The sequence below is a fragment of the Anabrus simplex genome, chromosome 2, assembly GCF_040414725.1.
Source record: "Anabrus simplex isolate iqAnaSimp1 chromosome 2, ASM4041472v1, whole genome shotgun sequence".
Lineage (NCBI taxonomy): Eukaryota > Metazoa > Arthropoda > Insecta > Orthoptera > Tettigoniidae > Anabrus > Anabrus simplex.
Window position 1 is genome coordinate 410,524,054 of NC_090266.1, and position 18,317 is coordinate 410,542,370.

At 43.2% G+C, this 18,317-nt stretch overlaps 1 protein-coding gene across 1 annotated transcript in view; it reads right to left on the bottom strand.

Annotated features, from left to right (window-relative positions):
- The window catches only part of LOC136862864 (phenoloxidase-activating factor 3), a 144,256-nt gene extending 137,832 nt beyond the window's left edge, over positions 1 to 6,424 (bottom strand). The window contains exon 1 of the mRNA XM_067139129.2: positions 6,282 to 6,424. Within this exon, the coding sequence (XP_066995230.2) occupies positions 6,282 to 6,327 (46 nt within the window). The 5' untranslated portion in view covers positions 6,328 to 6,424. The remainder of the gene's footprint in view (positions 1 to 6,281) is intronic.
- Positions 6,425 to 18,317: the final 11,893 nt, after the last annotated feature.

The window sequence follows — 18,317 nt, forward strand, 5'->3', positions numbered from 1 at the left end:
AGGTTATGTTTGGTGATGGATAACTCTGACAGTGTCGAAGCTAAAATGTGTCTGAAAATCAGTGTCGTCGTAGTCCTCGAAATATGTCGCACGTAATTTCATCCATCTAGGACGTTTGTTAATTGCGTACTCTTGATCATATTACATGTCACTGTACTTTTCTCTAGCAATTAGATATTCAAGCCATCTACGAGCAGTCATCTTGGGAGGCCATTATCTTAGATTTCCCATTTTACCGGCCAACCAATCTCCAGTAAAATTTTAAACCGGGATAATACTCGTTATCCGAGATAATGTTGTTGGTGAATACAAACTTAACTGTTATCTCGGTTTAAGTAGCATTAAACTAGGATAAAAGCTTTTACTCGCGTTGGCCTTAGTGGCGTATCATGTGTTTCGCCTGCGGTCTTAGTGATGTACCGCTCAGCTCACGGCAGGCAAACCGGATTGCGGGAAGTATTCATAATCAATGTACGAGTCATGGCCAAGAATGGCTTTATATTCTGACTACAGCTCAAGGAGACATGTATCCTTGGAGTCATCTATACTGTCTTCCAGACATCATTAATGGTCACTGTTAGACTCGTGAGCCAGGGGAGCCTTATACCGGATTATGCCAGAATTGCCTGTCGGCGTGGTCTAGGTTTGATTTTTATCTGTGACACGAAATTATAAGGCTATTGACGTAAGCGGGCCGGCCCCGAGGTGTAGGGTTAACGTCCCTTCCTCTTACCCGAAGGCTGCGGGTTCGATTACCGGCCAGGTCAGGGATTTTTACCTGTATACCTGAGGGTTGGTTCGAGGTCTACTCAGCCTGCGTGATTACAATATTGACGAGCTATCTGACGGTGAGAAGGCGGCCCCCGTCTAGAAAGCCAAGAATAACGGCCGAAGGGATTCTTCGTGCTGACCACACAACACCTCATAATCTGCAGGCCTTCGTACTGAGCAGCGGTCGCTTGGTAGGCTATGGCCCTTCGGAGCTGTTGCACCATGTTTTTATGGTGACATAAGCAAATAACGAAGTAGGCTTATAACTCACTGTCAGCCATCCGAGAAGGGGTATTTCCGAGTTTCCAGACTTCAGTTCCAGACGAATACTGGGATGGTATTAGTATTGTTATATTTACGGGGCGAATTGGCCTTATGGTTACAGTCGCGTAGCTGTGAGCTTGGATTCGGGAGATGGCGGATTCGAATTCCATCGCCGGCAGCCCTGAAGACGGTATTCCATGGTTTCTTATTTTCACACCAGGAAAATTCTGGGGCTGTACCTTAATTAAGGTCACGGCCGCTTCCTTTCCAATCCGTGTGTCGCCGGAAACCTTTGATGTGTTGATGTGCTAAGCCACCAGCAAAAAATAAAATAAAAATATTCTAGTGACCACAATTCTGAACAGAAGTATGGAAGGTCTAGTGAAAAACGAGCGAGCTTCATGGCCATATAAAATGTTCCCTATACCTATGCATAAATTAGACATAATTTATGATTTGTTAAGAAGGATTTTTTTTCCAGTTTCGACACAATCAATACAACTTAGAAGCTTTTCAGTCATTCGAAACACGAAATATAACACTTCGAACACTGTAACTTATACTACCTATAAAAAACTGGGCAATTATAAATAAGTGAAATTCCACCTTTTATTTTCAATTTCCCGCCTCTGTGGTGTAGTGGTTAGCGTGATTAGCTGCCACCCCCGGAGGTCCGGGTTCGATTCCCGGCTCTGCCACGAAATTTGAAAAGTGGCACGAGGGCTGGAACGGGGTCCACTCAGCCTCGGGAGGTCAACTGAGTAGAGGTGGGTTCGATTCCCACCTCAGCCATCCAGGAAGTGGTTTTCCGTGGTTTCCCACTTCTCCTCCAGGCAAATGTCGGGATGGTACCTCACTTAAGGCCACGGCCGCTTCCTTCCCTCTTCCTTGTCTATCCCTTCCAATCTTCCCATCCCTCCACAAGGCCCCTGTTCAGCATAGCAGGTGCGGCCGCCTGGGCGAGGTACTGGTCATTCTCCCCAGTTTCATCCCCGATCCAAAAGTCTGAAACTCCAGGACACTGCCCTTGAGGCGGTACAGGTGGGATCCCTCGCCGAGTCCGAGGGACAAGCCAACCCTGGAGGGTAAACAGATTAAGATAAGAAGAAGAGATTTTCAATTTCTTTTTGGAGCCTCCGTAGCTCAGGTGGCAGCGCACCGGCCTCTCACCGCTGGGTTCCGTGCTTCAAATCCCGGCCACTCCAGGTGAGATTTGTGCTGGACAAAGCGGAGGAGGGACAGGTTCTTCTCCGGGTACTCCGGTTTCTTCTGTCATCTTTCATTTCAGCAACACTCTCCATTATCACGTCATTCCATCTGTCATTCATTAATCATTGCCCCAGAGAAGTGCGACAGGCTTCGGCAGCCGGCACAATTCCCATCCTCGCTGCTAGATGGGGGGCTTCATTTATTCTATTCCTGACCCAGTCGAATGGCTAGAAACAGGCTGTGAATTTTCATTTTGCAACTTATAACTGTTCTTTCCTTTTCTTTTTTTATTGCACATAATGTATGTGATATTGTTCTATGTGTTATATTTTGTGTTTCGTCAGACTCAGAAGCTTTTAAGTTGGAAAGGATTTTAGGCAATAATAGGTTAGATTGCAAACGAACTTCACCAAAGCGCAAGCATCATCTATCCACTCTACAGATATCTGCATGAATGTTAGGGGTTCTGCTAGTTAAGATCGCTAATAATTATGAAAATCTCACTGCAGAACCGTTGCTTGCGCCTTGGTTAAGTACGTTTTCAATCGAACCTATTATTGCCTAAAATTCCTTTTCATCGAGCTCGATAGCTGCAGTTGCTTAAGTGCGGCCAGTATCCAGTAATCGGGAGATGGAGGGTTCGAGCCCCACTGTCGGCAGCCCTGAAGATGGTTTTCCGTGGTTTCCCATTTTCACACCAGGCAAATGCCGGGGCTGTATCTTAATTAAGGCCACGGCCGCTTCCTTCCACTTCCTAGGCCTTTCCTATCCCATCGTCGCAATAAGACCTACCTGTGTCGGTGCGACGTAAAGCAAAAAAAATCCCTTTTCCTACATATAAGTTATTAATGGTTTAAAAATACTGAGCAAAGTCTGCATTACGTCTCACTGCTTATTCGTTATATCGACAGTCAGGTAATCATCCATTCTTCCATTCACTCATTCTGATGCTCAACACTCTTCCATTTATTGTGCCAGAGTGTCATTCACTCATTCGCTCATATAATTCTTTTCACAGAAATTGTCCCCAACCAGCGTGCCAGTTCTTCTTTCTCCTGTTATACAGAGAGTATATGCGATTTTATCCCAATTTCTCAAAAAAAGTGTTTTAAGTATTTGCGTCTTTTTTAATTCTCTTATTTAATCAGACATTTGTATTGATTGTAGTCATATTTTAAAAAAGTGCAAATCATAAATTGTGAATGTCAGAACATCCAGGGAGTTTGTGGTGTGAAAGAGGCTGTTTCAGGTGATATTTTCTGTCTGCCATTTATGCCATTTCTTTATATATATATATCATTGCGTGACTTGTAAATTTTTAATGTTTTACTGGCTGTGTGGTCGATGGGCCAAAAGCCAAATAAATTCCTTTCACCTCCCCTTCCCCCCAAACACACACACACACACACACACACACACACACACACACACACACACACACACACACACACACACACACACACACACACATGCAGCAGTTTCTTTAAAAATATTTTTCTTTACGTACACCTGAAATTTTGGAAGAGGCAAGTTCTATCTAGAATATAGACCACGGCCACTTCATTCTTAGTCGTTGTACCAGTTCATTACAAATAGTTCTGCTCAATGACTAAACGGTTAGCACGCTGGCGTTAGGTCCATGGGGTCCCGGGTTCAATTGCCGACCGAGTCGGGGATTTTAATCTTCACTGATTAATTCCGGTGGCTTTGGGGCTGCGTGTTTGTGTCATCTTCAGCATTAGAATTCATCAAAGGCAGGATCCCATCCTCACAGATGGGCAGATTTTCTCTTCGGGGGGCACACACCACTATTGTATTACCAACACTGAACGTGGAAGTCGAGTGACATCATCAATCTCTTCTCACCAAGGCCGCTGCGGTTCAAATCCCGACCAATACATTAATGGTTTTTGAAATGAAACCCACGTCCCTGTGATTCAGCTGCCATTTAAAACTGAAGGGCTCGTTGCTATGAATACGATATCAACAGTAACGCAAAATTGCGAGCTTGTTTGCCACTTGTACAAATACAAACACTGGTACAGATATTACAGCCACGTAGATTATCAAGAGGCCTGTAGCTATTTCTTTATGGAAGCAGTATTATTACACCTCTCTTGGCACATGTCAGAGATGTATCTCCAGTCTCATACATGGCTGTGACAATATGGAAGCTGCTGATGCTGAGTAATGACATTCGGAGCACGACCAGTGCGTCTGAGTGTTATGGAATGTGTTGCTCATAGGGCTGGCCTTCCTGCAATAGAACTTTCTGCCTCAGTGAGGGAAGCATTGGCAAACTCACTCACTCCTCATCATGCCTCGTGTACCTCATGTTGATGCAGTCGTCGGCTTTGCCGGTTTACCTATAACCATGTAACATTTGGTGATGCTATTTAAGAAGCCAATCAGCCTCCGGAATGATGACTTAACATATAGATAATCACGTAGACTTCACTTTCACTATGTAAGGTCACTCAAAAATAAAAGGAAAAAACGGAAGAATGAACGTATGGTGTTGTGTGTTCCTTGCGTTTAATATTTTGTCAGACTTAATTACCATCACATTATAATTTTCCTTCGATGTATATACAAACCCAGTGGATACCTACAACAAACACCATATGTATAGGTTCAATTGTTTAAGAGAAAAGTATACCTTCATCTGTCTCTAGGTATAGGCCAGAACAAAATGTAGCTTCGACTGAAGTCCCAGTGTCATTTGTAGCTGTGACAGCCGTGGAAGCTCGCCCCTGTGGTGTAGTGGTTAGTGTGATTAGCTGCCACCCCCAGAGGCCCGGGTTCGACTCCCGGCTCTGCCACGAAATTGGAAAGTGGTACGAGGGCTGGAACGGGGTCCGCTCAGCCTCAAGAGGTCAACTGAGTAGAGGTGGGTTCGTTTCCAACCTCAGCCATCCTGGAAGTGATTTTCCGTGCTTTCCCACTTCTCCTCCAGGCAAATGCCAGGATGGTACCTAACTTAACGCCACGGCCGCTTCCTTCCCTCTTCCTTGTCTATCCCTTCCAATCTTCCCATCCCCTCGCAAAGCCCCTGTTCAGCATAGCAGGTGAGGCCGCCTGGGCGAGGTACTGGTCATCCACCCCAGTTGTATCCCCCGACCCAGAGTCTGAAGCTCCAAGACACTGCCCTTGAGGCGGTAGAGGTATGATCTCTCGCTGAGTCCGAGGGTAAAACCGATCCTGGGTGGTAAACAGATAAAGAAGAAGAAGACAATAGTGGAACAAGAATAATAATTCTACTGCTATTAGCTTTACGTCCAACCAACTACTTCTACGGTTTTCGGAGAGGCCGAGGAGCCCTGTCTTAGTAGGACGACGAAGGCACTATATTCGTAAGCAGCCGACTGAGTGGCTCAGACAGCAGAGCGCTAGCCTTCTGAGCCCAAGTTGGCCAGTAAAGATTACGGAACGCCCATTACTTTCTAGGTATCTCGGTTAATCAGCCAGCTCTTCAAATGGGAAGCGGTGGGATTCTTTTATGGTAGATTCTCTATGGGGTATAGGCCGGTCGAGGGGTAATGGGTACCCTCAATGAACTGATATGCTGCATTGGAAGTCATGAAAGAGTGACATATAATTCTCCACGAAAGTCCACTAGGCTGGTAGAGAATTAACACTTTATGGATAATTGCCAGCTTCCTTCAATGTAAGTATCATATCGCGCAATGGGCCTATTTAACATTGCACAGACTCATGAAGTGTTAACAGGGTTCGAACTCTCATTATTCAAACAGCAAGAACGTTCGGTAGTCCTTGGAACCTCACCTGGATGAATTAATTGCATGTGTTTATTTCATTTATAGTCTATTCCACTCTTCCTCCATATGCTAATCTTAATTACGACAGTCTAATTGTAAACGTCCTATCACATTAGCTAGCACAGCGTACAACAGTTCATCAAAATGTTGCCACAAGTTTAGATCTTTTGCATCAACCCAGATTGATTAGACGGACAGAATAGTAGGATTTCTCAGTTGATCCGTTCGTGTATGTGCAGCGAAAATCAAGGTACTCACCAGACAGCAGGGTTAGCAGGCCGATACAGAGCAGAAGAGACCACATGCTGTACGCAAGGACATCCGACTAGCGAGGAGAGACTGACCACACAGCCTTGCCTGTTTCGCAGCCTCGCATAGCGTCACTCCACTTGTCATTGGCTGGCTGGCTGGCTGTGAGCAACTTTTAATCACAGGCAGGTTCTAAATGCAGGATGTTCAGTTCGTTAATGACAAAAATTTAAGTGGCATACCGGATACTTTCCTCGAAATCTACAATGGGTGGAGCGCTGGGCTTTCAGCCACGTGTCTTAACCAGTTTAGTCCGGTCTTCCCCTTCTTCTTTTATTTCTCTGATGATTCTTTTCCCACGCCCTGGTGGGGCTATGGCTGTGAATTGTCCCTATTCCATGGCCGGATGCTCTTCCTGACGCCAAACCCATGCGGAGGAATGTATTCACTACAACATGTCCCTGTGGTAGTCAGTAGCGTATGTATTGAGACAAACACATAGTCCCGAACTCCGCGTCAGAGGCGGCTAGAATTCCCGCCCCGATCGTGAGTCGAACCAGGAATCTTCAACAAACGAAGGCTGCGCCGCGACACCGGACACACCTTAGGGTCCTCATTTTGGTGCAGTCATCGGGCTTGCCGGTTTACCTATAACCATGTAACATTTGGTGATGCTATTTAAGAAGCCAATCAGCTTCCGGAATAATGACTTAACAGATAGATAATCACGTAGACTTCACTTTCACTATGTAAGGTCACTCAAAAATACAGTAGAGTCTCGCTCATCCGACCTTCGCTTATCCGACATTCCGTGTTATCCGACACTGTTAGACTTAATTTCAGCTTTTGGTGGAGACTAAATTCAGACACACCCGCTGTGGAGGATGCGACCATGGGACAAGCACTGGCCTGAACGCTGGCGGTAGGAGTGGGTTTTTCTCAAGGACAGGTGCAGTAAGTCTTCAGTCATTGTAGTATTGGTTGAGTGCGGATGTTATAGTTTTCATATCCTCTGTATGGCGAGTAAATGGAAGAAAGTGACGGTTTCTATAGAATGCAAATTGAGTGCATTAAAGAGACTTGACAAAAGGGAAATTCTTCAAAATGTGGCTTCAGATTATGGTGTTGGACGTGTTACAGTGGGAGAATGGAAAATACAGAGGGAAGAAATTGAAAAGATGTGCTCTACAAGAGCAGAGAAAAACAATGAAAAAATGTCAGTACGAAAAAGTAAGTGAAGCACTATTTCTTTGGTATCTGAACACCGGGAAAAGGGCCTGCCAATATCTGGCACCATTCTGCAGGAAAAGGCTGTGTATTTCCAGGAGGAGTTTAATGAAGGGGACCCTAATTTTTCTGCCAGTGCTGGGTGGCGCGATCGGTGGCAAAAACGGTACGGTGTTAGGTAGCTTAATATCTGTGGAGAAAAGTTTTTTTTCGTAAGACATCTGGATTGTTTTCATTTAATACTGCATGTACTGTACAATTGAATTGGTAAAAATAGAGCACCGTAAAGCAAGCCTTCCTGTTTGTTTCAGTTCATTTTCAAAATTATTCTGTATTATCCGACATTTTCGGTGATCCGACGTACTCCAGGTCCCGTTTACGTCGGATAATCGAGACTCTACTGTAAAAGGAAAAAACGGAAGAATTAACGTATGGTGTTGTGTGTTCCTTGCGTTTAATATTCTGTCAGACTTAATTACCATCACATTATAATTTTCCTTCGATGTATATACAAATCCAGTGGATACCTACAACAAACACCATATGTATAGGCTCAATTGTTTAAGAGAAAAGTATACCTTCATCTGTCTCTAGGTATAGGCCAGAACAAAATGTAGCTGCATTAGTCCAGAGTACCCTAATTTAAATAGCAAAATCGTGTCTACTCTCAAGCAGTTTTTGTTATATTGAGTCCTGTATGTGCAAATCTACCCTCTTATTCTCGTTTCCTGATATGGGGTTGGGAATGAAGTGAGTAATATTTTTATGTCATCTTTCTAGGGCCAGATGCCCTTCCTTACGCTAACCTCAGTTAAGGAACTAATGAATATGAAATGAATGATGGTGAATGAATCGGGGTACTCGAACTGAGCGAAATATTTTCCTTCCCACTCCTACGCCTTTCCCATCCCATCGTCACCATAAGACCTATCTGTGTCGGTGTGAAAAAAACTGTAATAATAAATAAATAACGAAATATTTTAACGGCACATACGAACCGAGTGAATTCTAGCTGCATCAACTAAGCCCAAACACTCGAACTGAGCGACTGGCTGTCCAGACAAACAACACGGCACTGGCCTTGTTGCGTTGACTAGCCTGGACTTTCCCCTCTCCCTTCCCTTACCTGTTAGGCCACACTTGTCATTAGGTGTTACACTACGAAATAAGCTCTTTCAGTTTAATTGATTTTATATTTTATATTTGAGACGGGCTGAGTGGCTCGGACGGTTGAGGCGCTGGCCTTCTGACCCCAACATGGCAGGTTCAATCCTGGCTCAGTCCGGTGGTATTTGAAGGTGCTTATGTCAGTAGATTTATTGGCACGTAAGATAACTCGTGCTGTACTAAATTCCGGCACATCAGCGTCTCCGAAAACCGTAAAAGTATTTAGTGGGACGTGAAGCAAATAACATTATTACACAACTTGTGAAATGTATTTTTAACATTTCTTATGATGGAAGCAAGTGGTGTTATCCAGACTGTGTTCAGTGAGAGAGGTAAATAAATTCTCGTTTACACAAATTTCAATATGTCTTATCGTGTTCAGAAAACTACCGGAGAACGGAGTTGGATATATAGTAAAAAGAAATGCTGAATTCGTCCATATCCATGAAGAGATGTACTGACGAGGTTCTTTATCGAAAATCAATTTCGAACGCTATAACAGGAAAAGCCGAGGGAGACCTAGACGAAAGCCCATCAAAGGTAATTCATGTAATTCACATGGAAATTGAATAAGAACCTCAAGTTCTTAACTCTCTTCCAAAAGAGGACGTTGCGTTTATTAGAAATAATACAACACATGCAAGATTACAAAGTTTTGCTAAGCTTCCAAAATCAGCACAAGAGGTCTATGAAACACTTAATACAGTGACTGTGGCTACAAATAAAAAGGGCGAAGATTTTCTATCAAGAATGTAGAAAAGGGTACAGTGATTGATATTTTCTTGCAATTCAAGTATGAAATTCTTGTCGTTTGAGTGGGTGGTACTTTTGAGTGCGTATCCGAACATTTCCTACGACATTTACGAATTACTTTAGAAAAGGGCAGGAAAACAACAGGTAGAGAATCTGCCACCTGGGCGACTGCCCTTAATGCAGATCGGTAGTGCTTGATTGATCCATGGATAATGCATAGAAGCGTATGTTCCAATGGTATTTTGCCTGCTGCGAGACAAGAAGAAGCGATCGTATTTTGACATGCTTCAGGTAGTTAAATAAGAATGTCACAAGAGGGAAGTGAGTTTCGAAACAAGAGCAGTTGTAGATTTCAAGCGAGCAATCCATTAAGCAATAATTATTAGGGGGGTGAAACTCATTAGTTGCCGATTTCATCTTCCCCAGGCTTGGTAAATATATTTTGTGTCAAATAAATATATTTTAAAAGTACAAGAGAAAACACTCCTTGCTTGATTCACCTTCTAGCTAGCTATATAGTTATAAAAATACTTTTATATTTTTGTTAATGAAATAAATAAATAAAGCAGCACAGGGGCGACCTCTCCTTGCTTGATTCACTTTCTAGCTATCTATATTGTAAAAAAATACTTTTATATTTTTATAGGTGGCGGAAAATACAGCAGTAAGGCCTGTCAATTCAATTTCAATTCAATCAATACTGATCTGCATTTAGGGCAGTCGCCCAGGTGGCAGATTCCCATCTGTTGTTTTCCTAGCCCTTTCCTAAATGATTTCAAAGAAATTGGAAATTTATTGAACATTTCCCTTGGTAGGTTCTTCCAATCCCTAACTCCCCTTCCTATAAATGAATATTTGCCCAAGTTTGTCCTCTTTAATTCCAACTTTATCCTCATATTGTGATCTTTCCTACTTTTATAAACGCCACTCAAACTTATTCATCTACTAATATCATTCCACGCCATCTCTCCGCTGACAGCTCGGAACATACCACTTAGTCGAGCAGCTCGTCTTCTTTCTCCCAATTCTTCCCAGCCCAAACTTTGCAACATTTTTGTAACGCTACCTTCGATGTTAGGCCCCTTTAAACAACAAGCTTTAAACAACAAGCTTTTGTCAACAAAGTACAAAGGAGAAAATTCAGAAGAAGGAACGTGGCTCCATCATTGTTTTGGACTATTCTATCTTGACCCTGAAAACATTGGTGAAGCTTTTTCTGACTTCATAAGTATTCAATCGTCTGGGAGCTCCATTTCTCCCTTCCATCTGGGCAGAAAAATCAGTATGTATGTATAGAACTACCAACGCTTGTGAAAGTTTTCACGCATGATTCAATGCATTATATGATTCCTCGCATTTCAACATTTTGAAGGACCTCAGAAATCAAACGGACACCTATTTAAAATTAAACAGCATTTTAAATGGAGCTTCTTCAAGAGCAGACAGGAAAGCCAAATATAAGTAAGACTTTATTATAAACAAAATCCGTCGACTTGAAAATGTTGAGCTTGACAGATTGAATGTTATTAAATGCGTCTCATACAAACTTGTTTTCAACTTGTAGGCTTGTAACAAACCAACCTGTAGTAATATTTTTTCAAGGTACATGATAACAGTTCACTCAGTTCGAATGTTTGAGTTTAACTGAGGCAGGTAGAATTCGCTCAGTTCGTGTGCGTCGGAATGAAATTCGGCTGTGGCCTATGAATAGGCACTGTCCCGGCATTTGCCTGGAAGTGCAAATGGGGAAACACAGAAACAATTCTCAGGACAGCCGAAGGTAGGGTTCGAATCCGCTCGCCTCCTGAATACAGAGCTCCATAGCTGTAGCGCGTTAAGTGCAGCCACTCCGCTCGGTATATATGAATCCTATATATTCTTCAATAATAATAATAATAATAATAATAATAATAATAATAATAATAATAATAATAATAATAATAATAATAATAATAATAATAATAATAATAATAATAGGTATCGGTGTTACGTCCCACTCACTTTTACGTGTCAGCAAATCTACCGACACAGGACTGGTGTATTTGAGCACCTTCACATACCATCGGATTGAGCAAGTATCGAACCTGCCATCCTGAGCTCAGAGCTACCGTTCGAGCTACTCAGCCCGGCTACATATTCCTTTTTTAATATCAATAATACAGTCTGGTATAATGAATGGACACTCGTTTACAAATATTAGAACGAGTGAGTTGGCCACGCGGTTAGGGTAACGTAGCTGCGAGCTAACATTCGGGAGATGGTGGACTCAAATACCATTGTCGGCAGCCCTGAGGATGGATTTCCGTGGTTTTCCATTTTCACACCAAGCAAACGCTGGTGCCTTACCTTAATTAACCCACGTCCGTCAACATTCCAACCCTTTCCCATCCTTAAGACAACGAAAACCTTCGATTTGTTAGTGTGACAAAACCACTAGCAAAAAGAAAAAGTAGAAAATGATTCTATATCTAAAAACTGGACCTCCATAGGTCTGAGAGACACCTGCGTTGGGCACGTGGTAGACGAATGAGTGACAAGAAGCTGGTCACCCTATTGAAAATAAACTTCCACTTGATTGAAGCCAAGACACTTCCTACTATAATCCGAAGAATGATATTATTACATTGTTACGTGCTCAACGACCATCAGCCCTGTCGTAGCCCCCCCCCCCCCCGGTCAGTATTTCCTTTTTCGTGTACAATTTGCTTTACGTCGCACCGACACAGATAGGTCTTATGGCGATGATGCGATAGGAAAGTGCTAGAAGTGGGAAGGAAGCGACCGTGGTCTTAATTAAGGTACAGCCCCAGCATTTTCCTGCTGTGAAAATGGGAAGCCATGGGAAACCATCCTCAGAGCGGCCGACAGTGGGGTTAGAACCCACTATCTCCCGAATGCAAGTTGATAGCTGCGCGACCCAAACCGCACAGTCACTTGCTCGGTCGTTATTTCTTGGAAGGGATTAGTGATTTAGGGGGGGACTTCCCAGCCGGCCCGAGGACATGCCGCCGAATCTCCTTTTATTGTGCTTTCGCCTGGTTCTCCTCTGCGCCGCGCCGTCTGATACATGGATCGAGACTGTTCCCATTCCGGCCGAGCCCCAAAGTTTCTAGTACTTCATCATTAGCATATAAAAATGAGGCTAGCCACGAACAGTCAGTGAGTAGTTGGATATGGACGGCATTAGTGCTAACTGTCGTCAGTGTTGGTGCAGTGGGTGTTAAACCAGCGTCTGTGTCTGACTAGGAATACGGCGTATTGAGTTCTATGTATGTACTGCCCTGGGGTATTGAGCTCTGTGTATGTACCGATGTGGAGTCGGTGTGTGGATCAGCTGGTGTGAGTAGAGTTGGGGCAGTGTTAATTGTCGTTGTTACGCTATTAATTAGTGCGCTGCTTTCAGGAGCCTTACATAAAACTAGAGCCTTAAGTGATCTCCACAGCTTAACTATGTCGTTGGTATTTAGCTGAGAGTGGAGCGAATTTTAGCGTTACGATTCATTTATGTTACTTCATTCCTTAGTCTTTAATAAGACTCAGAACTTACAGGTGAACTATCATTACGGTAGATTTTATAGGCCTTATGTCTGAGTCATCTGTTCACAAATGTATTGGTCTATCCAAAGAGCTGCTGGGCTGGTGAGCCGTACTGTTTCCAGTGGGGCGTGTCTATCTTACAGTGAAAAAAAAAAAGGTAACTAAAGTGATGAACTTTATCATCAACATCATTCAGATGCTGAGCAGTTTCCCACGGCGTAGAAAGAGCATCCTTAATGAAGGCATCTATCTGATTGTCTTTAAAACTTCTGAAAGTGACAGCTTTCGGTTTATATTTGCGGATTTTCAGTAAATACAGGGTGTCTCAACCTTTTGGGTCAAAATGAAACAGGTGATAGTGGGTCCACAACCGATTATAATGAGATCGGGAACAAATGGTCGGAAATGCACATTTACTGTGTTATAGACATACACAGCGTACATCGCATAACAACAACGTAGTTCGGGTAATTGTTCAAAGTGACGACCACCAGTCTCAATGCATGCATGGCAACAGCGCATGAAGTTCTGCTGCACTTTCTGAAAGATCCCTGGTGTCTGTTGTAAAAGGAGACAGGCAGCTTGGACCCTAGCAAGCAAGTCTTCATCCCTTTCTACAGGGGTTTCATACACCAACAACTTGACGTATCCCCAGAGGAAAACGTCCACAGGTGTGAGATCCGGTGATCGCGTTTGCCATGAGACAGGACCTCCCCTTCCAACCCAACGATGAGGGCACGTGTTGTTTAGGAGCTCACGGACATTAACATCGAAGTGGGCTGGTGTACCGCCATGATATAACCACCTCTTTTCGCGGACAACAAGTGATACAGTCTCCAGGAACTGTGGCAGCAAATCTCAAAGGAACACCAGGTAATGTCGACGAGTCAAACGGGGAGGCAGCAAATAAGGCCCTATTAGGTAATCTTGGGCAATGCCTGCCCATACGTTGACAAAGAATCGTTGCTGGTGGCCACCGGTGTGGGTAGAGTGGGGATTGTCCTCACTCCATACATCACTGTTGCGGCTACTGAAAACACCATCACGGGTAAATGAGGCCTCATCCGTGTAGAATACAAACTGTATAAAGTTTGCCACTACAGAACTCTGGCGGATAACCCATTTGCAGTAGTGAACGTGGGCTCAAAATCGGTTGCCGGAAAATTGCGGTCACGGACATTTGCGGTCACTGAGATAAATTTGTACCCACTCACAGAAATTCCCCAGTTGTCACAGGACAGTTGCGGTCATTGCAGCAGGGGGTGGGCCTCATTAGTTTAATCTCTGGGTATCCCCGATAACTTGCCTGAGTACCTGCTCGCACCTTGCAGATCAAGATTCTTCTCTCGCGGGCATTATTTAGAGATTGATACGTTCAACCACAAATACCGTTCTATACCGAAACTTCCCGGTGTGAGTACTGTATTTACTATTGTGTGCTGTTATGGAATTGACATTTACTAATCTGCGAAATCGTTGTGCGCTTTACAAAGGTTATATGTACAGAAAGTATAGGAAAAGTCAACCTAGTACCAGTCACCTGCGTGAGTCTGAAGGAGCAGAAGAAGTATAAAGAACGGCTGAGGACAAGAGGCGAAGAAATACTTCATACACTCTTTAGCCAATGTGGACCACATGAAGAAGCGGCCTTTAGAGTGAAAAAGCAGGTTCAAGAGGCAAAGAAGCGACCCCACTATCACAGGTTTACGTGCAGGAGTTGGGTGATATGCGTAACAGGGGCTACGACTTCGTCACTGAGATGCCAGTTCAAGAAACTTTAGAAAGAATAATGCGTCTGCAACGAAATCATGCACGCGGACTTCAAGTAGAGAAAAAGCAATTGCTCAGATAATTCTTAATGAAGAGGCGTTAAGGATGAATAATGGCAGCTCGTTTCTTTTAGCTGAAGACGGCATGGGAGAAAGAATTATAAATTTCAGTGCCGAAAAAGGCAGAGAAAGTCTTAGCAATTGTGGCTGGCACGTTCAAGAGTTGCAGCAAACAATTCGCCCCGATATACACCATTCACGCAGACCTTGGAAGCCTAACAAAAAGAAACTTATATTCGTTTCTTTCATCTTATCCTGGAAACGGTTCCCCAATGGAATCCTAAGAAAATCACTAATGACTTCGAAGCAGCTACGATATCAGTCCTACGAAAAGTATTTCCGTCAGCAGAGTTAAGTGGCTGTTTTTTCTTCACATGAAGGAACTTGGCCTGACGAGTGACTACAAGGAGAACGAAGATATACGTCTCCACATCCGAATGTGCACTGCTCTGGCATTTTTGAAGTCAGACGACGTCAGTGAGGGATGGCTGGTGATACATTTTCAGGCTCCTTCTACAGAAATACTTACTGGCCTTTTCGACTATTTTGCAGACGTATGGCTTGAAAGCAGCAAGATACCAATCACTATGTGGAGCTGTTACAAAAAGCGACATCGAGCAACAAATGTTGTAGAGGGATGGCATCACAAGCTCAACTAGTTAGTTGGAAATCCAACTCCTCGATTCGACGATTGTGTGGTTTGTTTAAAGAAGGAAGCAGAAGTGAGAAACTGCATGTACCTGAAACAGGAGCTTAATCATGAAAGTAAGAGGAGGAGGACAAAATATGTGAAGAAAGGTGACAGGATTGAAAGAACCTTTAAAGAAATATGAAAAAACCAGAGATATCAGATTTCTTATACAGAAAAACTAGCGTAATCTTCTTGCTTCTTCAGGTATTCCTAATGTAAATAGGTATGTACAAAGGAACAAAATTATAACGATGCTTACCTAAAGCCGACGAGAATAATTGACGAAGCTTAGTTACAGATGATTTTAAACACGCCAAAATGATTTTAATACAATCATTATGCCAGTCCAAAGATTGGATAAAGTGTAATTTTAAAACATGTAATTTACTGTCAACCAAATTACTGTATGTACTCGAGTTTTGAGGTTGTGAGCCCCTGTGGGTGGGTTATGCAGACGAAGAACATATCCACGGTATCCCCTGCTTGTCGCAAGAGGCGTCTGAATGAGGCCCAGAGGGCTCACAACTTGGGAGCGTGGGTTGGCAGGATCGCACCTGCCAAGTTGAGGCCAGAAGGCCAGCGCCTTAACCGTGTGAGCCACTGAGTCCAGCATTTCTAATTCTTTTCCAACCCATTTTCGCCGAAAAAATCTGTTAGCGTGACGTTATACTATAATTAATAAATAAATAAATAAATAAATAAATAAATAAATAAATAAATAAATAAATAAATAAATAAATAAATAAATAAATAAATAAATAAATAAATAAATAAATAAATAAATAAATAAATAAATAAATAAATAAATAAATAAATTAGCGATGGATTAACTTTTGTATGCATTTTGGATCTTTTGCCTTTTTCCATTTTTCCTTCTGCCCTTTTTCCGTTTAGTCCTTTTGCCATTTAGCCATTTAGCCCTTTTTCCCTTTTGCTCGTTTGCCGTTTAGACATTTAGCCCGTTTGCCATTTGGCCATTTAGCCCTTTGCCCTTTAGCCACTTGGACCTTTTGTCCCTTAGGCCCTATGCCCTTTAGCCCGTCCAAGATCACTCTGAACCACAGCCCTTTTGCCCTTTAGTCCTTTTGGCTTTTAGCCATTTAGCCCTTTTGTCCCTTTGTCCTTTACACATTTAGTCCTTTAACCCTTTTGCTCTTTAGCCCTTTTGCATTTCCACGTTCAGCTCTGCGACCTAGACCGTAGCTTATTCCTTCTAGCCGTTTTGCCTTTTAGTTCTTTTGCGCTTCTCTTGTTTCAAGTTCAGCTTCTTTCAAGCTCAGCATCACAGCCCCTGAACCATGTCTCATTTTGTGTAGTTAGGTTAAGCCTGGGGACTAATCTCAAACTTGAGTCTGTAACTCCCTTGTAATGTTAGGTCTGACGTTAAAACCGTGCCTGTTAAGTTAAGCTTGGAGTCGAACCATGCCCTTTAGGTTAAACTTGCACTCAGGAGGAGAAGAAGGGAGTCATGCGCTACCAAGTATGAGGAAGAGGAGGAGTAATGAGTCTGCAGTCGCTCAGCATCGAGCCCCAAGAATGCTTCCCAATACTACACGCCTCTGAATAAATAATATGCATTACGCCTAACACCACCTCCCTAGTTCCACTAGTACAAGGAATGTAGGCGCCATCTTGTTTCAAGTTGAACTTCAAGCCCCTGAGGTTGCTTTCCAGATGAGAGGGAGGGTGGGGAATAACTCTGCAGTCGCTCAGCTTCGAGCCTCAAAGATGCTTCCCAGCGCTACGAGGTTCAGCTTGGAGTCAAATCCCTGCCTGTTAGGTTAAGCTTGCACTCAGCAGGTTAGTCTGGGGGTGAGGTTAGATTAACGCGAGGTCAGAGTAACGTTTGGCCTGCTGATTTATGAAGTTAGCTCGGGTATCGAACTTGAAGTTTGTTATGTAGTCATACGCTACTAAGTCCATGAGGAGGAGGAGGATGATGATGAGGAGGAAGTCTATATCTATGAGGAAGCGGAGGACGAAGTATGACTCTGCAGTCACTCAGCTTCGAGCCCTATACTTCCCAAAGTTACACCACTATGAATAAATCATATGTATTACTCCTAACACCAGCTCTCTAGTCCCGTGCCCCCATCTTGTTCCAAGCTCAGTTTCAAAAGCCTCTGCACCATGTGTCATCGTGTCTGGTTAGGTTAAGCCTGGAATCGAATCTCTAGCCGGAGTGTAGGGAATGGCTGTCGGATAGGTTAACGCTCGGTCAGCGAAAGGTTAAACCTACACTTTTATGCGGTTCGCCTGGGTGCTAAACAGGGGTCTGTTCGGATAACGCCCTTAGAAAAATTTAAATGGATTCTCACTCGAAATGGCAATGTCGTATTGTTGCAAGATCTAAAAATGTTGGTCATATACATGTTCTCATTAGTGCATTTTAGAATGTAGGTGCTTAAAGTCTCCTGGTATAAAAATATGTTCATATCTGAGGGCTAAATCACCAGAACATCCTCTAGATCCACTCGAAAGATGTGACAGAGAGGGAGAACGTGGGGGGGGGGGATATGTAGGTATATAAGTACCGATTTAAAGTTTAAAATAGTTTTCCGAACGCAGAACACCTACTCTGCAAAACCTGAGTTCATGTTTGTTGAAATTGTAGTGTCTGGTAAGAAGATTATTTTGTGTGTGGTGTACAAATTCCAGCAAATTGATCACACTGCGGATATTCGACGATGTTGCCAGAGTTATATCCGTACTGAAGGGTTGACTGTTAATTGATGAGTCAAAAAGTCAGAGTAACTTAAATACATTCAGATACCATTCTACATAACTGGGAAGGTATTGTCAAGATATTCGCATTCAGTTCCCCAGACACTGATAATTGTT